The 24,949-nt window shown below is 40.0% G+C and overlaps 1 protein-coding gene across 9 annotated transcripts in view; it reads right to left on the minus strand.

Annotated features, from left to right (window-relative positions):
- Positions 1–24,949, minus strand: part of pkp4 (plakophilin 4) — a 91,143-nt gene that overhangs the window by 44,296 nt on the left and 21,898 nt on the right. For 5 of the 9 annotated variants that reach the window (XM_085249975.1, XM_085249976.1, XM_085249971.1 and 2 more), the window contains 2 exons: positions 24,423–24,559; positions 3,057–3,169 (listed from right to left, as the gene is read on the minus strand). In XM_085249975.1, coding sequence (XP_085106101.1) covers positions 3,057–3,169; positions 24,423–24,551 — 242 coding nt within the window. In that variant the 5' untranslated portion in view covers positions 24,552–24,559. Of the gene's footprint in view, positions 1–3,056; positions 3,170–23,178; positions 23,535–24,422; positions 24,560–24,949 lie in introns of those variants that run through there. The other 4 variants (XM_085249972.1, XM_085249973.1, XM_085249978.1 and 1 more) reach the window with 3 other exon arrangements.

Genomic DNA, 24,949 nt, shown 5'->3' on the forward strand with positions numbered 1-24,949 from the left:
TAACAAAATGCAGCTGATGGATCCAAGCAATCCAGGTGGTGCTTGCATTTTTTTAAGAGCACAGGCATGTCAACATAAAGAGATCTCTGACAGTTTGGTTCAGAGAGCATATCAACCCAAAGACACTGCATACTGAACAGTTTGCAACAAATGCATGTTCCATTACATGCACAACACAGAATATGCTGCTAAAAGATAAAATGAGTGAATGGAAGGCCAGTAAAATGTCATAATTTGTGGGCAAGAGAAGTGCAAACAGCAGCATTAGCAATGTGAAAAAAAGAAAGATTTCTAAAGCGGTAAAGAGGTATCCGAGTTGTATCTGAGGCAAGATAAGTAGGTGACTAATAGCTATGAAGACAGAAACAGCATACTACTATCGTAGCAAATACACGGAAAGCCTTAAGTCCCAAGCTGACAGTCCTAACAACCGAGGTATAGGGCAAGCCTCATTAAAATCAAACCACAGCAACAACCTGTGTCTGCCAATTCAGTCGAGTTTTTTCTTGTGATGCTTTTTAAGTGACATTTAGCCTACAACGAGACGACTGCATGTCCAACATTGCCTGGGATTTTGGTATTTGGCTCATTTAATCCACCAACTACTCTGAAAAACACTTTGTTTTGCAAGCCAAATGTCACTTATGGACCAGTGGATCAAGACAATGAGCTGAAAGCTACACAAAACAGATTTGGGTGATATTTTCATTGTGTCTAGCACACACAAGATTTGATATTTTAAGGAATAATTAGGTTGAGTAAACAAAGACTGCTCTGTCCTTAAGCTTTATTCCCAAAATTAATTTTGATATATGAATCATTTTATAAATATTCCCTTGTGTGGACGAATAAAGAACAACCATAGTGTGGTTGGACTCATTAAAACTGTGCTCCAAACAACATTTTTCTGAAAGAGGAAATTAAAGTAATTACTGGGGCTGTGTATAATTCAGAGAGCTGTTGTCCACACCTCTTTGGCAGCACTTAAAGCCGCTGTATATCTGCACCCCTCTAAAAAAGGGACAAAGGGGAAATGGACACTTACTGAGCAGTGCTGGTAGGTGAGTGCTTTTTAGAGTTATGCAGGCTAGAGTGCAAGAATGCACTATCTAAGGGCATAGGGCTTATTATCAGAAAGCCAGAAAAGTTCAGAGAGCCATTAAAGCTACTTTTGAAACAAAGTGTCATGTATCCAGATATATCCCAATTGTGTTACGGCCCATTTGAGAGTGAATGTAGCAACATGCCATCAGAATTTATATTCACTGACCACTTGTGAAGAAAATAGCTCGCCCCCCACTCATAAAAAGCACTATACAGAAGGATGTAGTATGTAAGAGATTTAAGCTATTAGATAAACATAGATAAGGGTAGGGTGGAACCTTACACTAGAGCTACAACTCCTGTCATCCTTACATGCCCATCTAGAGGGCATAGTATGGTGCAAGATGTTTAAGGAGAGGCAGCAGCAGCTCTGGTGTTTCATGCATGTAGATGTATCAGAAGCTTGAAGAACCACCTGTAGCAGCAATAATTAGAAGTAGTTGTTTCTTTTTGGTTATATGATGAAGATTAAAAAAAGTAAAAATACATGTGTTTACAGGAGTACAGTGCAACAAAAAGATGACTGTACCTTAGCTCTGACCACATGATCCAAACAACATAATGAGTAAATAGCACTTTTCTGTCATTTCTGATCACTCAGGCCACTTTGACACTATTCGTGCAGGACTTTTAGCATTTCTCCTCGGCACACACGCTCATTAGTTTGAATTTGGGGTTCAATGCGTTGCCTAAATACACACTTGTAGGAGCCGGGAATCTAACCACCGATCTTTCAAGTGCAAAGACAGTTTACATAATTTGTGATCTCATCATTATTTTTATAGCGGCACTCAGGAATCAAACCTTACAAAGAGACATAATGCTTAGGACTAAACCAGACAGAGTACAGCTCGGTTAACTGCAAGTAAAATACTCGTAGTATAGCAGTATGCCGTTTCAGTAAACCAGACATTCAAAGAAAATGAAAGACACAAATAACTCCCATCATAACTCACAAATTCTCTTACTCTCATTTCAGCTTAAGATACTAAAAGTGCAACTATAACAGGATTCATGTTTACGATGCATGAACTTTTACCATTGTCACGGAAACCTCGGTACAAATCAGTTTTGAAGTGCTTCATTTTTAGTTTTAATTTAAAAAAAAAAAACAACAACAAAAAAAACTCGCCATCAAAAACAGAACATTAAAAAACAAACAGTAATACAACTTTAATTATCAAGCGTTTACACCAATTATTGTTTCTCTCAAACAGGAATAATTTAGTCATAGTCCTGTGTTTGTGACAGTAACATTTACAGTTACGTTACGTGACAAAGCCCTAAAAACAATAATAAACATACTGTGCAAGTATTTTGGTTTGTGCCTTTGCAACTGTTACTGCTCATTGCCTCTATTGTTTCTGTCGCTGCAGAAGGTTTGTTGTTTACATATGACAGAAGAGGACCATGGATGCATTTTACAGCAGAAGACAATAAGACTGCTGTTAAAACTTCGTTGCAGCTGCCTTGTGAGGCTGTTGAGATATTTCAACGTTATATCGAGCCTTACAAATGAACCTGACATGTGTGAGCCACAGCAGACAGGACAGAATGTGCGGTCACTGAGGTGTGATGATCAGGCAACCTAGTGTCTTTGCTGATGAAGTGGGAACGCGCTCACAGAGCCAAGTCACTCACAGCAATGCGTCGCTGAGAAAACAACACCTCACGATCATGCGTGCTCACACATATAAATGCATACATACATACGCATGCACATGCAAGGAGTGATTCTGTTCATCTCAGATTAAAGCACAAGACGGAGAAATATTTTAGATTCATAGTCCAATCACTGAGCATCATTGAGCATACTGGGATGCTCCATCACAATGCTATAATGCCATAAGGTTATACCACAGAGTATGGCCACTGCTGTGAAGGATAGAAAAGCCATGTGTTGGACTGTGGCTTCCTCCGTGTGTGTGTGTGTGTGTCTCTCTTCTCATTACCTGCTGCTACCAGCGCCTGGTGACTCAGCTCCGAGTCTGCATCTTTCCAGCTGATTGGCCACAATCTGCCTCTCCACTTCCAGCTCCCTGGTTAGCCGCTCAAACTGAAGCTCCTGCACATAAACACAATAGAGACAGTCGGGGGACCAAGGGTCAGAAATACATTCTCGCTCAAAAGAAATATGGACTTCGATTGGCAAATATGAAAAATATGAAGTCAATATGGGAGGGGAAAGTTAACAGTTGGCAGCCTGCTCCATGTCATTGTGGTTCATCACTGTGCATAGGTTAATGATGAGATTACAGAGATCTCCTTAGAGAGACGCAATCACGAATATTTCATTTTCCAAGCATTGAAGAGAACACACAATAGCTAGAAAACAAGCTGCTTCTTTCTTACTATAATGATAACAGCACGTGTATGTAAATAGTCCCATCTATTCCTTAACAGCTGAATTAAACCTTCCACCAACATCTTCACACATACAGCGATTATTAATATCTTTAGGTTTTTAAAAGCTATTTATTATAAATTCAAATTCTTTTGGTTTTTGTAAATATATTCATTTCATCATGTCCACCCAAATGCAATGTTGCATTCTCTGTAACTGTAAACAGCCAAGGTTTTGTCATCTGACTGCATAGATTGGTTTAACAAGATATTAAAAATAACCAGATAAATTAGCCGACCATGTCTATGCCATATGTGAGCAAAGTGAAGAGCACCACATAAAGGCCTCATTTTAAGGTAATAAAACAGTAATCTTTATTAATGAAGTGATTATGCACTTACAAAAAACATTACTGTGATTATTGTTTTCTATGTCTTTCAACAGATCCCTATTATTTTTACACACTGTAGGCAGTAAGTCCCAAACAGTTAATGCAACTATTTTATCAAACTCCTTACATGTCGACTGTTTTACTTGAAATCCTCTGTGATGATGTCAAGAGCCAAAATTAGAAATATTGTCCCCTGTCCAAAAACGTATGGAACAAACTGTATGTACTTGGAGCCTACACAGCAATGCAATTTTCCAAGCCCACACAGACAGACAAGCACCACTTCAATAGGTGATATTTGGCCTAGGTGACACTGTTCCTATGGGAGTTGAGGAGAAATCAGCATTTGACTAATTATCTAGCCTGAACAAGGCCATTGCTTGCACAGATCTCTAGCTCCAAGCACTGCATCATGACAGTCATAAGACACACACAAGGTCTTTGGTACAGACTAAATAACTGCACACATACACCCATTTGCATATTTTGGGTTGGGTTTTTTTTGGTTTTGTACTCACCACACTGCTAGGATAGCAGCAGAGCCTACACTTGCTTTTTTCTTCCAAGAGACCTCAGTTAACATAACTCAGTATATGAATAGGACAATCGTTCCCTCGCTATCCTTAAAAGCTTGTTGCAGTTTCTGCATACATGCGTACGCTAGAACCTCTTTGGGTCCGAATGACATCGACGAGGATCTTTGTGGACAATCCGTGTGTCTGCCAATTCTTTGTAACCACACAATGGACCAACAACTACGCCTTTCAGGTGAAACCGAAGCAGACTTCACTGAAATACAACAGGAATAACACTTGGCTTTGGGGTCCGCAATGTCCGTGTCCTTAGAGTGTAATCCTTTCCTTAGCCATTCCAGTAATGCGCACAACCACGGTCAGTTTTATTCGCAGCCAGCTAAATCTACACACGAACACATTACCTGCCTATCACCTCCTTTTGTGACCTGACTGAGGAAATTTAGTCAGTTTAAAGCACCAAGACCAGCCTACTTTTCACACCTACTCTTCCCTGGGGGTGAACTGAAACTTCCCTCTACATTGTAGACATGTTCTGCCCACCCCTCCCCCAAACTATTACTTTGTACTCTCCACTGCTCACCTCTTTCCTGAAATCTACCTCAGTTGCAGATATGTGAAGCTTGACTTCAGTGAGAGAGAGTAAGCGGGTAGGAAAGCTGTTATGTTCTACTTCCTTGTGGAACCCTTATTTGTAAAGCACTTCAAACACAACACAGTTGATCCAAAGTGCTTTCAAGGCTCACAAAAGAAGAAAAAAAGGAAAAATGGAAAAGAAAATAATGGAGGTAAAAATGCAGACAGTAAAAGTATTAGCAGCAGTGATAGAGGCACATGGTTACACACAACACTAAGTTAAAAAAAAGAAAAGAAATCCAGCTACAAAACCAGAGCTACTTATCTGAAGTCAAAGGCTGAGGGGTAAACAAAAAGTAAATGCATGATTTAGATTTTTAAAATATATACTGGCAGTTCTATAAACTAAACAATCATGTTTTGTCACTCATCTCTGATTAAATTTCACTTTGTCTGGTATTCATATTTTAAATTTGATTGGCTCTTGACTGTCATTGCTGAGACTCAAGTTGCAGATTAGATTGTGTCTTTTTATATTATACTAATCATTTATTTGCCTAGCACAGGCGGACTTTTGTAGGAAGACTCTCCAGGAACAAAACAAAAACAATCACGTCATCGTCTCCTCGTTACTGGTACAAGCATATGCCTACAAGCTTGCAGAGCGCACATACAGCAAAGCAGGACGGAAACAGGGTGGCCACAGCAACACTTTACTTAGAGGAAGAAATGAGCCATCAATCCTTTCTGTGACACATAACCCCTACTGAGAGATTTAGTCGCATGAAAATTGCCAATTTCAACCCTTCATCCCAACCAGTCACTCCCGTTTCCATTCTCAGTTTTCTTGTGACAGATGGAGCTAAGTGTAAGCAGTCAAAATACAAATATTGAAATGAATTTCTGAACTAGACATACGCAGATTGTCAACGGGTTTGATACATTCTGACACAACATTCATTTTAAGAAGTTAGCTGTTACAAAATAGCTACTGATAAAAAAAATTAAATGCACACAGAGCGCGAAGGTTACCAACAATACAGGCCGTTCTCTCATTCAAGCCCCAGGACTGAACACCATTCAGACCAACACGGCAAAACCAAAACTGGGGGTGGGTCCACTGCATGGGTCAACTCTCGTCAGTCACCCTCATCTCGACCATGGTTGAAAGAGGTTGGTACAGTACCCAGCACCGCAATCGAGAGGGAAAAAATTAATTAAACTAGCGTTTAAATGTCAAGTGGTTCACTGCAGATTGAACACATGCTGCATCTGCAGTCTGGAGGTGGTATAAGTGATCACCAATGTGGCAGAGGGCTAGTTTATATAAGAAGAATTTTCAGAGGAAACAAGTAGTAAGAGTTAAGAGAAGGATACTGAATGCTAGTGACAACTGTGTGAGTCACAAGCAGAGAGAGAAAAAGGTGCAGTGATTCAAACAGAGCCCCATTCCTTCTGATACAAATCTTGAATTACTCTGGTGTGAGTATGGCACCTGTGCACAGGAAAGAGAACATAAGGTGACAGTGACATTTAAAGGGGAGATAATTCATATGGACACACAAATATATTCATCAGCCACCTCGCTAAAACCCCACTGGACCACCTTTTGCTTTTAGAGCTGCCTTAATTCTTCACAGCATAGATTCAACAAGCTTTTGGAAACATTTCTCAAGAGATTTCAAGGAAATCCACATTGGCCTGATAGCTTCACACAGTTGCTGCTGATTTTTCGGTTGCACATCCATGATGCGAATCTCCTGTTTCACCACATCCCAAAAGTGCTCTGCTGGATTGAGATCTGGTGCCTGTGGAGGTCATTTGGGTATAGTGCCCATTATGGTACTGGAAGCAGCAATCAGTAGATGGGAACATTGTGGTCACAAAAAGATGGACAAAGCCAGAATATTCAGGTAGGCTGTGGCATTTAAACAATGCTCAGCTAGTACTAAAGGGCCCAAAATCTCCCACACATTTATGCACTCACCAGTAGTCTATACTCCAAATTCTGACACTATCATCTGAATATTGCAGTATAAATCGAGACTCATCAGGCAAGAAAACATTTTTCCAATTTGCTGTCCCAATTTTGGGCAACTTATAGCCTCAGTTTCCTCTTCTTAGCTGAAAGGAGCACCACCTGGTTTGATCATTTGCTGCAGTGGTGCATGCCCTTCAAGGTTTGATGTATTGTACGTTTATAGATCCTCATCAGCATATCTTGGTTGTAAAGAGTGTTAGAGTTAATTTGCCTTTCCCTTAGTTTGAAGCAGTTTGGTCATTTTCCTCAGCTGTGGCATCAAAAGCCATTTTCACCCAAAGAAATGATGCTGAGAAATCCCATTAGATCAGCAGTTTTGGACCAACCCAGCTAGCACCAATAACCACGCTATGTTTAAGGTCAATTAAATCACCTTTACTCTGCATTCTAATTAAACTTTATCAGGTCATTTTTTACCACATATACATGCCTAAATGAACCGTATTGTTACCATGTGATGATGTGGCAAATTAGATATTAAATACTGCTATTAAGCAGGTAAAAAAGGTCTACCTCATAAAGAGCATGGTGAGTCTGTATAAAACATCGAGGTGACAGGACCGTTCATATATTTAAAGCGCACACTCCCACTAGCAGTGATAGTCTGGGAGCATTGGGCCAAGGCCTGGCTTGATACAGTCAAATATAAATGAGACTAATACATAGACATATGTGCAATTTCATCCATGTATAAACCTAAACTACAAAACAATAATCTTGCATGGGTATAGCTTGAGTTATGAATGTTTTATGCTTCCTTTGGCAGATGCTTATGGATAAGACTCAAACATATGGTGAGAAACACGCACCAAACTGTTTTGTTTACTGCCTGAACGAAGAGTGATTTGAGAGATTTCCTGCTCCTGCAAATGTCACTCTTCTTGGCCCAGCAGTTCTATGCCTTCTTTCTCCTAAGCTCATAATCCAATTGTTTTATTTGGCAACGTGCGTCCTTCTCGAGTCCAGCAACTTCATCTCAGGCTGCAAAGTTTTTTATTATACATTGGCACGTGTAAGCAAAACAGACACAGTTGTGTCTTTTTAAATACTTCACAGAAACTGGCTGCTCTTTAATCCCACTGATGAATTGGTCTATGATCTGGATCAGGCACAGCACAGAGAGACATCTGCTGCAGCCATAAGGCTGTCACTATTGATATTCAGAGTTTCTCCCAGCCTATAGTAGGTGGACACACTGCCTGCAAGCCCACCCCAACCCTGTTGTTTTCTTACTATGGAGAAGCATGGAGACAGTCCAAAGTTTCCAGCTTGGAGCTCTGTCTTCCAGGTATTTTCTCCTGTTTGACAACTTAATTTATGGTACTGAGTGAATCTCCGTAGAGCTTACGCCTATGCCGTGGGCTATGTCGTTGTTTGCATTCATGCTTTTGCGCTGTGATCTCTGCATTGCTCTGCTGTTATGAGTGAAACCGAGCTGATCGTGTTGAATTTGGATCTAATAAATCTTGAACAAAGCGTTACGTTTTTTCAGGGACGCGGCAAGAACTCAGAGCTGAGTCCATACACGACTGTCAGAGCTATGAAAATAAGAAAATCTGAATATGCCTGAGGCAGCACTGCTATTGCATTAGCAATGTGAGCAAGCTAGATACAATTGCAACCCATTACTTTTTGTTATTCTCTTTGTGCTAATCAATATACTGTGCTTACATGACATATTATTATAAATACACTTATCAGTGCTGTTAAGATCTGCTACACAGTGAATCAATGCAATGTTTCTAGGACACTGCACATCAGGTTACCATGCATGTTACAGTGTAGGTTACAGTGCTTTTCTTGCACACTGTTATGACTGTAGATAGATACGACAATCCAATGATCCAATAATCAATTCAAGACGGATATATAAATAGTCAGGCATTAAAACAACAAGGCATCATTCTTGTCATGCTGAGAGAATGGCCTCTCAGTTGGCACCAAGGATTGCTGCCATAAATGCCTCTTTATTATCACATCCTCAGGCTCTCCTTAGCAAAAAAGTGTTTTAGAGCTTTCATTTTCTTGCACACATTTCAATAGACTTTCCCCTATCCTGCACGAGTCATTAAGGCTATTATGAACATGACTTCAGTGCGTCTATAATTACCTTGTTATAACAAAGGGCTGTGTGCCAAAATGGGACCCATGGTCTGATGAAAAAAAAGGGACAAGGATCAGTCTCATAAGTGGGGCTCATATGAGCCAGAGAGAGCGAGGAAGAGAAAGAAAAACGAGAAAAGTCACTGCTCTGTGGAATTAATATATTTTCTTTTCACCCCAGTACAATAAGGCCAAGCACAGCAGTAATGACCATTAGAAACTTGTTAAGCTTAAACAAAGATTTTGGGCCCAGCCTAAGCTTCTATTGGTATCAAGTGGAAGGAGACGATAGGGACAACAGATGACCAATTTTCATGTGCCAACAGGGCCCTACTAGTAGGGCTGGGCCATATTATACCGTTCACGGTAATACCGGTATAATGTTAGGCAGCGATAGGAAAATGAAATATCGCGATAGAATGGGAGTAAAACGCGCATGCGCAGTGCCTTTGTTTTCATACGCACATGGCCGATTGTTGAGTGAAACAGATGAACCAGAATTGGTTTGTAAAAATGGTGCAACTTCCGTGATGTGGAACTGGTTTGGCGTTTGTCCATCAGATACACAACAAAGCACATTTTTGCAGAACATGCAAGCAGCCGTTGTTATTGTCATATTTGTCGGACTAAGATGCTCTTAAATCTGGGAGTAATCTGGGTCCTAAACTCCGTATACTTCAGGTCAAACAACACTGCAGCATCACTTAGAGTTAAAAACTGTCTAAATTCTTTCATCTTTAATAAAACGATCAGCATTGCTGCTTTACCAGGTGTAACTATAAAGTTTAACTTCCAGGCATCCATGAAAACAAAAGTTATTACATTTAACGGAGTTAGAAGTTAGCAGGAAGCTAGCGGAAGTTAGCTCGCTAGTTTCGCTAGTTACCTAAGCATGATATTGCATGTTCTGACTGAGAGATTTCTGAAAAAAATCAAACGTACAGCTCTGCTATCACTTCCAACATAAATGAAGACAGGAAACTAAACAGCAGCGACGTTTGTAGGGTTACTGAAGTTGGGCTAGCTGGTATATAATGATGTGCTACGTGATCGCTAGTGACACAGCTATGTTAGCATAACATAAACAGTGAAGCTGAAGGACGAACACTAACACTTTTCCACTTATAAAAGTTAACGTGAAGGTTCCTGATGGTTAGAGACAAATGCAATCGCATGGCAGGATGCTGTAAACGGACCAAACTTCAGTCAGGAGAACAACTGAGATAATCCATCCACAATACGAGGTTAGTCATTAATATACTGCAGCAACATGGGAATAGAGCAGCTGCCAGAGAATTCAACATTAATGAATCAATGGTACAGAAGTGGAGGAAGCAAGAAGAATGAGTTTAATAAAGTTTGATTTATCTGACTGCTTTGTTTCGCTTAATGTGCGTTATAATCCCGTGCACCTTATGGTCCGAAAAATACGTACTGCACACTGCAGTTTAATGTTGCAAAGCACCTCTTTTTAACTTCAGTGGATATTATACATGGTTATGCTCAGGATATGTCAGCCCATTTCTACTGGAAATGCCTTTTGGTTAAACTTTCAGCAAGGAATTTGCATTTGCACTGTTACATTTTTATAAAGCTTTAATGTACATAAAAACCAGCTTCTTGTTTAAGTGAAAATAAATGGAAGGTTGTCTTTTTGCGCTAGTAATGTTGTGGAGTTGTATTTTGTCTCGCATCAATTATATCGTCGGTTATATCGTTACCGCAAATTTTCAAATATATATCGTGATAAATATTTTTGGCCATATCGCCCTGCTCTACCTACTAGTGCTTTTATTTGTCATTACAATGAGCTTGTTTGGCCTGATCTGCCTGTAGTCACAGTGCTGAATGAAAAGGCCCTAAAGAAATAAATGACACGTGGCAGAAGATCATGCTACAAACGTACACTCTCCCACGTCCTATCTAGGGGTCCTGCTGACAGTACAGACCCATCAGAAATGCCTGAAGTGGCTTAACCCCAATGCTGCATCAGCATACAAACAGTGTATAAATAAAAGAAGCTTGCGCACACACAGACACAGACACACACATCTCAAATGTCATGTAGCTTCATTAAAAAAAACAAAACACTGACTTACACATGCCTTTAAAAAAAAAGAATGACTTCTTCGCAAACAGCATACTTCTACAACACAAAGAAAACAAACTACAGCATGAACCACTCCAACTATAGTGTAAACCTAAAACACATGTGCACACTACACATTTTTTCTTTTTTTAAAAAACAGAAAGAATAGTAAACCCTTTCAGCAAACATATCAAACATTGAAATGCTACTTTTCATGAACTTACAACAGTAAATACACCATATGTGAAAGTTTGTGCATCCTACTGAGTCAGACCTGAGAGGGCTCCTTTTAGTCTTGAATTTATAAAACATTTTCATTTACAGATCACTGCTTGATATTTTCAAGCATCCCACTTAAAACCCTAACCACAGTTTTTTAAGGGTGCTAAATGTTAGGAGGCTACTCTCATTACTTTAAGCAGTGGAGTTTGCAGTATCATTTGGGTTCATTGTCCTACAGTAGAAGCCACCCTGGCTCCACTGCGGACCTAAAGCATTATATTTTATAATACTTGTCCATAGCACTGCCATAACAACTCTGGCCTTGTGCTGCTTAGCAGCCATTAATTAACTTTAATTTACAATCTTATTCAGGAGTCAATGGTTGTAAATGTTGTTACAACAACATTTAAATAGTCAGAATTCATTAGCTTTGGAAACATCATCATCTAAAAATCCTTAATGACCATTCACGAGCTGCCTTACATGTCCTAAGGTCAATTAAAAACAGATGAGTTCATTAACTTCTGACACCGTTTGCATAAAATTTTAAACATGCCACAATGTACTCTATTAATCTGTATATTATTATTACTTTTTACATTCATGAATTAGTAACAGTGTACTGTATTTATTTATGTCTTCACTTCAACAAAAACCCAGCAAGAATATTCTGCATCCAGCATCACCTTGGTGAGTATTTCTGCTTACAACTTTCAATTTGGGAAACCGGAATACATCATTCCATCCATTTTAATGCATATCTAATGCTTTGAAAGTTCAGGTGTATCACTGTAAAGATTGATTGTAGAGGAATGTTTTACATCAAGTCGTAATGGGTGAAAGAGCCCGACCAATATGTATCCGTCAGCCAATATTTGCCTATAAAACATTTCAATTTATTGTATATGCTGTCAAATATATGCAGATATGACTAATACTTTCATCACTGTTTGTAGCATATGTAGCAGAGCACGTACAACAGCCGAGCAGGAGGTGGTGCAGAGTCAAGTGATTTCTTCAGGGCAACTTGCTAATTAGTAAGAGATGTGGTTAATATCTGATCTGACTGTCAGTCAGTGAAAGTGTAGGATGCACAATCAATTGCAGCATTTCTATCCATTTTAGGTAACTGATATAGACTGTCCACTTAAAGAATGTAACAAAAATATGATTGTTCATTAAGGGGCAATGGGCCCTGACAGCTCAGCACCCACACTGCAGTGTTGCAGACACAACTACGCAGTGGGAGAATGACAGCAGAGGTTATAGGATTTCTGCAGCAGCAGGGACAGAAAAGCAGGCCTGAGGTGTGAGCGAAGAGAACAAGCCTCAGAGCAGGCTGTGCGAACAGACCTGGAGGAACCACGCAGGGAATTTACTTACAAAACCTGCCACAAAGTCACCTTGCTAAATACTAAGGTTTTAGGAAACTGGCTGCAGCAGCATGCCACCATAGCAGAATTGTAATAGCTATGTTGCAGAGAAAGACATTTATAAATACAGTAAAGTGGCTTGCTGAGGTAAGAGAATATAAGCTATAGGTGAATCACGGGGAAAACTACTTTACCACCCACAGCTGTTCCAGAGCTTTTTATAATGCAAAAGCTCATTATATGACAAAAGTCCACAGTTATACTAACAAATAATAATGGAACAGCAAGCTCACAATAGAACATCATTTCTGCTAAGACTTTTATTACAACATTACCAGCTTTTAAAGCGAAAACTTGCTGAGCTACTAAAATCATGTTTGACATTCTTCTATAGAGAATAAATTGACGTAACTGTCTGTAGACAGATATGGAATTCAAGGTCATAGCAGGATTATCCTGCAGTAGAGGATTGGCTCCATGAACATTTGGATTTCTGGTACAGATCTCGGTCATTCCTGCCATCTAATCTAATTCTATGCTGTACCAGTACATTTTTACTACTTATGGCTCTGTTCACTGAAACCAAGGTTATTGTGGACATTATACTGATGTCAGATTGCTTGAGTTATTTCATTCATAATTCTCTTTTAATTCCGTGAGGTTAAATCTCTTTAACCTGGTACGTTCATCACATGTTAAATCACATCTTGGGCACACAAAACGTCTCCTAACATTACAATATTTTCTCAGCTACAGTTTTTTTATCCAAACTTTTGGCTTTGTATGCGAGTGGACAGGCACACAGTTCTGGCTATGAGTACAGCAGCACCACTCGCCTGCTGTTCAAACCTACTGTGCGCAGAAGACAACCAATCAGCAGAAAGTTGGTCAAATCCTTTTCTAATCAGTGGATGATCTAGAGACTGCACCACTAATTATTTTGAGCTTTGAATTATGCAAAGCTAGTCTAGTACAGTTCAAACATTAGAGCTGGAAATTAGCATAATAGGTTCTCTTTAAATATGCATGCAATCTAGTAATCAACATGCAACAATAAATTGAATGCTTCAGTTAGTAAATTATTTGGTGGCAATTAAACTATATTCCCTGTGCTAATGTTTTGACGTTCTGAATATAGAACCACCTTTTGCAGAACCTTAAACATTTGCCTGAACTTACCTCACATCAGCCCATCACAGCTAGTTTGAAAGTGAACCTTGTACAAGTGTCTAAAAGATAATGTATACTGAAAGATTCAGTTAAGGTAAGAATGATTTTTAAATCATTTAGAAGATTTTAAGAAATCCTGAACAACGCATGCATAGATGCATCCACACACCCAACTGCTTGGGGTCTGGGTCGACGGGCAGCAGTCTAAACAGAGATGCCCAGGCCTCCCTCTCCCCAGCTGCCACCTCCAGCTACTCCAGGGGGTACACCGAGTTGATCCCAAGTCACCCTAGAGATATCATCTCTGCAGTGGATCTCCCCACAGGAGGACATTCCTGAAACACCTCTTTCTAGGTGGTGTCTGAGGGGCATCCAAGTAATCTCAAGTGTCTCTACTTTACTCTGAGCCCCTCCTGATGGAATGAGCTCCCCATCACTAAGGAACCGTCTGCAGACCCCAATGAAGGAGTCTCATTTTCAACGCTTGTATCAACAATCTCATTCTTTAGGTCACTACCCAAATCTTGTGTGAAAATAAGAATGTAGATTGAATTATGAACTGACAGCTTCATGTTAAGGCTCAGCTCCTTTTTCACTGCAACAGATCAATATAGTTTCTGCATGGTTGCTGATGCCGCACCAATCCATCTGTCAATCTCCCACTCCAGACCCCCCCTTACTTTTGAGCAAGATCCGCAAGATACTTAAACTTCTCTTAATCTCAGGGCAGACACACTACTCTTTTCTTGATGAGAACCACAGCCTCAGACTTCAAGGTGGCAATTCTCATTCCTGCCTTTTCTCCCTCCGCTGCAAACTGCTCCACTCTGAGCTGGAGGTCATCACCTGATGAAGTGAAAAGAACCACATCATCCGCAAAAAGCAGAAAGATGATCCCAAGGCCACCAAACCAGAGTTGAGTATTAGTATATTAAATCGTGACAGGTTTCTCTTCCATTGCTTTTAAACAATGGAAGTATCAAGCGTACTGATTGGTTAACCTTTCTTATTCTTATCTGACACTGACATCTAAATGTCAGATAAATGACACATAATCACTGACCAGTAATCTGCTACATTAAAACATTTGTTGTCTATTAAAAGATCATACTAAAAGATGAGAGAATGCGGGAAAAACAAAATACTGGCAAGAAAATAAAGTTACGACTTGGCTCGACAAAAACATCATTTAGGTTTGTCACATGAGCTGGATGCTATTAAAAGAGCTGTCATTTGTATTGGCAAGTGCTGCAGCTGGTTCAAGAGAATGACAACAGAAGAATGACTGTCAATAACAATGACTGTTTGAGGGGGATGTATAATCGTGTCAGTGTTGATGAACAGATTCCACAGTGACTAACTTTAATTCATTAAATTTCATTTCCAGACAATATCTTTCAGAAAATGTTTTGTTGTTGTGGTGAATATTCTTCCCCGTGTTCCCCAAATTTCACTACCTTGGCTTACTAAGTCATCAACACTTTCCCATTATTAAATACAAAAACAGTAATGTGTGACCAGAGATAGCAATCCGATTACTTTTTTCAAGTAACGAGTAAAGTAAGGGGTTACTATTGCAAAAACGGTAATTAGATTACAGTTACTTTCCCGTAGGAACGCTGCGTTACTGCGTTACTAAAACCGTGATTTTGTTTTTGCAAGAACGTCTCATGACAGTGACATAAGCGAGTGCGACATTTGTGACAACAGCTGTGTGCAGATCAATAATGGATCATATATCGAGTACGGGAGAGAGTATGAGCGTGCAGCGTTTAAAGCGTGGAAGTACTGACCTTACTTTAAGTTTGATTCCATAAAAAGTGACAAAAACATTAGTGTCCGTTGTGCGTGGGAAGAAAACTTCATTTTACAGCGAAAAAAAAAACCCTAAACAAGCACCTAGTGCACTATGACGTAATGGGAAATTCACAGAGAAACTCGCAGATTCTTCCACTGACCGCTGCAGCACACCTGCACCAGGGTAAACCTCCGCCTACCCTGCTCCTGCTTTACAGGTGAAAATAGAGCAACAGGACCGCTAGTCTTTGATGTTATTTATTTTCTGCTGTGTTTTACTTGCATCTATTTGAAAGACTGAGTGTAAACACACACAAAAAATATTTTATATGCTGGAATGTGCAGAAAATAGGTTGAATAAATTAGTTTAACATTTAAAGTCAGAGTAATCAGTAATTAGTTACTGATTACTTTTTTCAAGTAACTTGACCAACACTGTGTGTGACTGGCACTAATAGTTGGAGGAAATTAAAAGGGGGAAAAAAAGAAAAAAGAAAAAAAAAGACTCAAGTGGTACATCTTTTATTCCCAACAAAATCACGTCCTTTGAACCGCCACCCCAACAGCATTTACAGCATGAAACACAATTACGCTAAAGAGCACAATTTATACAAATTCACTATTTCAAGAGGAGCAGTTTGAAGCTTTAAATACTTTGTTTTGCTATGAGCCTCGCTTCACTCTATAATTGTGTTTGCCAAAGGGCAACTCTGCTGGGGAAATGAAGGCTTGATTGTACAACCAAAACAGGAAGAGAATAAAGCGTTTTTCCGGTAGCTTTCTCCAGGTAGTAGACACGGAGCACATTTAACAGGCAGAGTAACTGTGGAAACGAGATCTTCACTAATTAGCTGAGCGCAATAATTATCTTAAATAATAAACCCGTGTTAACTACCTGACTAACAACTACAAAACCTAACCCAATCGAGTATTTTAATGACAAATGGACCTCAGTCTTTATGGTATTGTTTTTATTAAACCTGGTTATAAAAGCATGTGTCACCCACTTATTGTTTGGGGCTATGTCTGTCAAGGAAACATTTCTAAAGCCTGTGCCGCTAATCTAATGCCGTCATCCCTCATCCCTCGTCATCGCTTTCTTTCTTCACCAAGTCTTTTCATCCAAGTTTTGCGCCAGAGCTGCTTTTGTTTCTGAGCAGCTACAAGCTGTTGAACCTCAACAAAAGCTCTTATGTGATGATGTTGATAATAATACCAAGACATACTGCCAGTAAATAAGTAACTCAAAGACAATCTGTATCTTCTCAAGTGGAAAAGGGGCCAAAAATACTGCAGCAGTGAAATCACAGACGTGTGAACATACAATTCCACAGAGAGATCAATAGTGTTGTGTCATTGCTCTAAGGTATAATAAGGTGAGTAAGCAATTTAAGGACCGTCAGTCTAGAGGTTGCTGCAGTGAACAAAGACTGCAGTGGCTTGTGCGATTACCACAGTCATTTAGTGCAACTCAACTAAGCGGCGTTTGGGATAAAGACACGAACCTCACTTTGGATTCACCCAGCCATCTTCCTGAACTTCATCCATGGATGCATGGCAATTCCAAGGACTATTATACTCCTACCCTCTTATGTGAGAAGTGAAACTCCTGCTCCAAATGACCTGGTTCCCTGTGTGTGCTGTTGACAGTGGCAATGATTATAGTGGTAATGATGATGATGATGACAGTGATGGTGATGAGTATTAACAGGCTAGTTGGGGAGGGGGGAGAGTTCCCGTGGCTGGGTAGAAAACAGCATTGCTGCGCCAGGCTAGACAGACCACTCCTTTGACATCGTGTCACATTGGGAGCAGATTATCTTCTCTTCCCCTTTTCCTTCTTTTCTGTTTTCGTCTACGTTGACAGCCTCCTGTCAGAGAGCTTTAGTGAACCATTCACAGGTGACAGCCTCTCTGACTCTGCCTCTCTCCATCATGCTCACACTCCCGCTTCTGCCCCCCCACTCGGCATCTCTGCGTTTTGTCTTTCCTCTGTATATCTGCGCACTCTCCTTCACCTGCATCTCTCCCCTCTGAATCTCTCTCACTTCTCTCTCATACTTGTCCTGCTCCCCCATGGGGTAATTGCTCGGAGCCCGGCTTCCATTTTTATGACTATAATCGAGGCCAGAATGCTTATGCCTCTAGATTTCTCCTTGCCTGTGTCACAGCAGCAGCACCAGGCAGAGGAAGGCAGATAAGACCCCGAGAAGTGGAGAAAATCACTAGTCGATAGTAATTAGAATCCTTATTTCGCCTATGGAAGTGGAAGAGACACTATCGCCTACGGAGGGAACTCAACCTTTCTGTGGGCTTAGGGCATGGAAATGCATAATGGCCAAAAAACCCACTGCCTCTGAGCTTTTCTCTGACCCCAACTATTAACTCCTTAAGCTGGGTCACTTGGACAAAGATGACTTGGGCTTCATTAAAACAAGACAGAAGCTTTCATGGGTATCTCAAGTGAGTAATATTTCAGCCAGCTCATCAAGCCTTTAACAGGGTAAAGTTGTAGCACTGAAAGCAAGGTCAGTTCCTGAGCTCTGAAGAATGCCAGCGTGCGTGTGTCTATGCCTGATTTGGATGAAATCAGGGTCACAGACTGTAACTTCAGTTTACCACAAAAAAGCAGAAGGCAGACAGATTTTTCATGTGTAATTGACTCCAACAAAGTGGGAAAATTCCACTGTGGTGATGGTGGTGGTGTTTTTTTGTTTTGTTTTTGTACGGTGGTGTGTTGGAACACAACTTTTTGCTAGTTGTGCCATGCATATAGGCATGTCCAGGCACAGCTAATAACAGCATTACTCTAACAACAAAGCTTTATAATGGAGGAGGAACGGGAGTGCAGCAAAACGTTTCATTTCCAAAAATCAACACACCACAATCTTAATATTACTCATTTGCTCGAGGGACACGTCTCTGCAATGCTTGAGGCAGACTAATTCTGAAACCACTGATACTGGTCTATCAGTCTAGCCATGATAGAGCAGCTGTGGTTGTGGTTACCACATTTGAGTGTTACTACAGCATGTAGCGCCACATATTTTATTTGGCAGATTTTTATGCTGATGCCCTTCCTGATACAACCTCCAAAGAACTACAGTTTCCTCCTGGGATCAAACTAGGGATCTTTTCACTTGTTAGGTAAATGTGTAAACCACTGCATTATGGATCCACTGAGTAGCAGCAGCATTTTTTGGACAGAATCCCTCATTAAAATAGCTCAACAGTCGGCACTGCTTTAGCCCAACAGGTTGAGCAGGCGAACTATTAGGCAAAGGTTTGAATCCATGCCAGAGGCATTTGCGTCGTCTCCCCCTGCTCTTTGTCTACTTCTTTGAGCTTTCCTGTCATAATAAAGGATAAAAAAAAACAGTCCCCCTCCTGAAAAAATGCCTCAACAGCAACGCAGAGCAAGCGAGAGGAAAGAGGGGAAAGGCCAGGAAGTAAAGTGGGAATGTTGAGCAGGAAAGGATCGGCTCCTGCAGTCTCTTTAGTGTGGAACCTCTTGTATACATTTAGTGCACTTGCAAATGTGTATTGTGTAACATATTACTGCATGAACTATACTCACAATATACAACAGTAAATCATATTTGTAATAGAGTAACATCAGCAAACAATCAGTCTTTTCCAAAATAAAGGATAAAGAAGTAAATCAGCTCCAACCTGAAGCTCCTACTGCTTTAAAAACATTTTGAAGTACTGCCTGAACTGCTCATGAGCACGAATTTTAATGGAAATACTCAAGTACTGCAGATATAATAGAAGAATTATTATATTATTCCACAAAAAAGTTTGAAGAAAAAAAAATTCCGTGCTTTATAACTTCTAAAAATACAAATAATAAAACACAGTTTGGCATTTCAAGGTTTAAGTTAATAATAGGTCAACTATGCACAGACTTTACGTGTACAGCGTGCACGCTGTCAGGAAAGCGCAAACGTTATCGTCACCCATCATCCTTCCCCCTCTGTCTGTTTCTGCAACCTACTTAATACTAACATACCTAAAAATAGGTATACCGAGGGCCCACTAGAGAAGTGTTTGTATAAGAAGTACTTGGTGCTGATGAGATCGAAGCTGATGCAACGAAAGGACCCTCCTTTTCTGCAGCTATTTCTCTCAAGGGAGAAGCAGTAGAAAGCAGAGATTAGGTCAAACTGATCAATGAGATGGCCCTTTAAAGACCTGACCTCTACCTCATTCATGCCTGCGCAGTGGATCTCATGGCTTCCCACTCAGACAGCCAAAGAGCTCCTATATAGCTGTTTCAAGTCTCAATTTGGCTTGTTTTTAAAGGCTGCTGACAATGGTGTCTGATGCAGCCACCATTATTCACCAACAATCACTTTAACGTTATAAAAGGTTTTCATTTACATTTTACAGTATGTGTATTTACATGAAATGCACTTACTTACTAAATTACCCAACTACCTTACCAATGAGCTCCCAGAGAATAGATCGCAGCCATCATCTCTAAAATAATCATTTTAATAACCACCAAATGTGACACTATTTAATTTAAATTTAAAGGACACTGTTGTAAGAAGCCCATCTCTTGGCTTTAGGATGTTTTCAGTATTTCACAGCTTGCGTAACTCTCCCTATAATCTGTAATGCCATTGTCTCACATATCAGAATAACAAAATATCAAAATAACAACAATCATAAATTCAATTTGCATTGAATTATTTGAGTAGACACATACACATTCCTGTTAGGTTATCCACTCATACAACACTTTATTTGGGTACAATGGAAACTAAAATTACTACACTACTACAACATCCTTTGACACACAACCTACTAGGGCTGTTCGATATAACGATATATATCGGATGACGATATAAAAACGTCTATCGTTTCATTTTACGCTATCGTTTGTTTCGTGGTGTCGCAAAAATAATCTGTTTACGGCAATATTTTTTCATCGTTTTGATGGTCACTGTAGTGGCTATATTAATTTCTTAAAGTTCTCTATTTCTCTTATATTTAAAATAACCACATTACAGACAGACAAGCGCCTGTTTTTATGTGTTGTGGTTAGCAACAACGACGGTAACAGCATCGCGTGTCTGCTTGTTTATGTTCCACATAAACCTTTCACAATAAAGCTCAAGATCCTGTTGAGACTTTTCAAAATAAACTGAATCACGTGAAAGAGCAGATTGTTTACGGATGAGACGTAAAAAAGAGCCGCCAGGTGCTAAAAAATAAACCTTAGCATCAAACGTTAGAACCGGCTTTTCCCCGCAGAACTCTGTAATAAATACTCTCAAAGAAAACAGCAGCCGTTACAACTTATGTCTAAAAATGTATCGTTTCATGCATCGGTTAAAACACTGGACTCCAGCTACATGACGCCCAGCTGGAAACACTTCCCGCAAGTCGAGATTCACAGAATTTACAGAAAAGGTTACATTTTTGTGATTTATATCGTTATCGGACGATAGAATTTTTATATCGGGATATGAGGTTTTGGTCATATCGCACAGCCCTACAACCTACTTTATGTAAAACTAATGCAAATTGTGTTCTGATGCTACAAAAATTACAACTGGAAAGAAAACAGAATATTAAATGTCAAACACATGCGCTTCACGAATACACACGAGTTAAAAATACAGTTGGAGAAGAACAAAAACCACAATTTTCTATTTTTTTTTTTCCTTTCACCAATAGAAATTGAAATGAAAAAGGGACTGGGGCTTTCGTGGCCCTTTTATAGCAGTTTCTAGTCACTCTGACCAATCGAAACGCTTTAGACTGCGACCCACATTCAACCATTCATATAGCACTTTATTCTATGCACTTTAAGCACTTAATCTACCTCACATCCATGGCTATTTTAGAAGGAGTTAACCTAACAAGCATGTCTGATCTGTGGGAAGACGCCGGCGGTAGCTGGAAGAAACCCATGGAGGCACAGGGAGAACATCCAAACTCCACACAGAAAGTTACCCAGACAACCAGGAAGTTAGAGCCTTCACGGTGTCATGTGACAGGAATAACGTCTGCACTAAATGATTCATTAAACTCAAATGTACAAAACAAACAACATGTTTAAAGTAGAAACAAATATTATTTCCTCTTATGTTGCTTGTTCAGAGCAGGTACTTGTGCGTCTAAACTGCATTCAATTAATTTAGGTCAAATGTTTTGATAATCATACTGAATATCGTGAGCCACGTTCAGCTATATAATGAGTAAGGTGATGCTCACCTACAGATGAATCTCTGAACAAGCACGCAGCTGTGCATCCAACCCCAAATTCTTTGGAATTTACTGAGAAGATGAGCGAGTATTCTTCCGAAGGAGATGCAACTTGCCTGGATATGCCTGAATAATGCGGAACAAATATATATAGATACATACGGGAAAGACCTGTAGTTTTAGTCTCTTTTAATTTGGTCAAATTTGTTATTATTACAAGAGTGAAGAGGTGTTGGCACATTCGATTATTAAGACTGGGAGGCCTACATAGTTAACCGTGTTCTGAACTCCTCATATCTTGCCCCATGTAAATTACCCATCTATAATTAAAAAGAAATACTCAAAATCCTAAAAACTTACCGCAAAATAAAGATTTAAAACAATAAAAACTCAACAGAAACAAGCTTATCCATTCAGTAAACAAACCTAAATTAACATGAAGTGAACGTAAAAATAAAAGAACTGAAATCAAATCAAATAATGAAAAACACCAAATTATAATTAGTCTGGTCTGAATGAGTGCCAATGCTGCCCCATTGCTTTAATTAGACCTAAGACAGATTTAAAGATTTAAAAAATAAATAAATAAAAATAATAATCATCCCTTTGGTTAAATTAAATTCTAATTCAAAGATAGGTCTGAAGATTGAGAATTTATGAATACTGAATAACAATACAGTTCATTTGCTATGAGTTGACTCAAGCTTGAGAAACAGCACGCGTGCTTCTCAGAGGCAAATAAGAACGAGCTGCAAGAAATACTTTGACATTTAAACACTGGATCTGTAATAAACCATTATGGATGTGTCATCCAGATGGTGCTTGCTATTAAACAAGCACAGAGCACAAACAGGACTCCAGGAGCTACAGTGCAACACAACCAAGTCCTAAAATTACAGGCTAAAGAAAGCAAAGGGGGAAAAAGAGAGGGAGAGAGAGGCTGATGTTTGCAAGTAGTTAAAAGGAAAGAGAGAGTGCGACATGTCCAAGCTTAATAAACACCAACATGTTGGTGAGCCTTTCCTTCTTTGGGCATCTGGGCAAAGGCTGTGCAGCTGTAACTACAGCAATGACAAAATGAAATTTCCAAGGAGAACGAAGAGGAGGGAAGACGAGGAGTGAACGAGACTAGTCAAAGAGAGGAAACTCTGCTAAATAAAGAAGCAGAACAAAGACAAAAAATAAAAGATGCAGCCTTAACACAATAAACACTTACCAAACACTCCTGTCAAGCACTTTCATTCCTTAGCTTCAGCCCTAACCACAAACATGGCTACAAAACATGCATGTTTACATCCACAGCGCGATCCCTCGAAGGTTTCTCTCAACAATCACAGGAAAACCTCACATATAAGTAGAGGACGGAAAAAAACCCGAAACCCTAACTACCCTCGTCTCTGACCTTCTACGCATTTTCCTTCGCACTCATCCCTTTATTCATTTCTCCAACTCTGTCCTGCATAAACTCCGAGGAGAACTATAATTTTAAAGTATCGACTCTTCGGCAGGAATCCCCGTCGAGCCATGCCTCCAGCCAGTCATTCTAAAAGCAACAGCTCAGGCAAGCTACTCGCCCTTCCTGCTCGCCTGCATGGATATCTGCTCCAACCGGATGAGCCACCAAGGATTATTCTAAGGAAGGAAGTGACAATGACAGGTGCTCCCTCCTTCCTTCTTTCCTTCCTTCCTTCCTCACACATGTAAACAATACCCACTTTCCTGCAGCAAGTCTTAATAGCACTCGTGCAGTCCTTTTTTAAAAAAGTTTTTTAATAATAAAATGAAGGAAAACCATTAATCATTCTCAAACTTTAGCTCAACATGAGCGTAGTTCAGGAAATGTACGCAAGATTTCACACAAGGGAATTCAAATTATTAATAATGATCAAAATCTCTGTAGCACATTATGCCCTGTGCTGGATTCCCAAGAAGTATGAAGGACTGGAGTGAAGCCAGAAAGAAAAAGGAGTGTGTGTAAAAAACCAAAGGGGGCGTGGATGAATCACAGAGGGAAACGGAGTGAGTCAGAGGGCACGTCTCTACTCAAGCTCTCAATCCCTGCTAGAGATGATCTTTCTAGTTGTCCTCTGATACAAGCCAGGCCATAACTGCAGGCGATAAACCATGAATCGCTTTCTTTGTCAAGCTTCCTCCACTTCACTTTTTTTCACAATAGAATAAAGCAAATAAAAGTCTATGATGAGGATTCGGCTGTAAATGAAAATCTTTTCATCATCTCACACGTTGAGATGTGACCACTTTCAACGTTAAGTTATACAATTACAGTGTTAACATGTTGTGTGACACAAATAAGTGGGGGAAAAAAAGCCATGCATACATTTCTGAAATGTCCCAATACAAAATAATGGTTCATAAACGCTGTAACTGTGCTGTAATATCAGAGATTTAACATGAAGCAAAGGGGCTTTTAGCACAGTGTGAGTGGAAGAAACCCACTACCTGCTCTTTGACGGAGGCCAGGATGTTGTTGGCGGTGTTGTCAGCCTCCATGTTGCGGCCAGTTGAACTGTCGCGGATGGTCAGCAGAAGCCCCTCCTCCGTCACTGGGCTCTGCTCAGGAGCTGGCATTCCTCCTGCTGGGACACACGCACACACATATACACACACACACACACAATGCTCTGGTCACCACAGGCGCTCGGCTAAAAGTCTTGCACACATACCGGACTGGGTGCGTGCGCGTGCGAACACACGCAGGCAAAGCGATGCTGAGAAGTGGAGGTGCACCACACCAGCAATGCACAAACATACACCCACACATGCCATATGGCCCAAACAAGAAAAGGACTGTCAATGTTTTATGTCTGTGACAGTGCAAATGAATGCCATATGGTCTTGAGACAACACACGACTTAAATAATGATTTATGTATGAAATTTAGTCATATAAAAATCCAACACAAACAAAAGGAAAGCCAGCGATTCTGGTGAGGCCAAAAAATGGAATGCAAATTTCAATCTTAGCAA

This window comes from Mchenga conophoros, linkage group LG16 (assembly GCF_057382185.1).
Source record: "Mchenga conophoros isolate Kocher_MC1m ecotype Shallow Benthic linkage group LG16, M_conophoros_male_GT1.1, whole genome shotgun sequence".
Lineage (NCBI taxonomy): Eukaryota > Metazoa > Chordata > Actinopteri > Cichliformes > Cichlidae > Mchenga > Mchenga conophoros.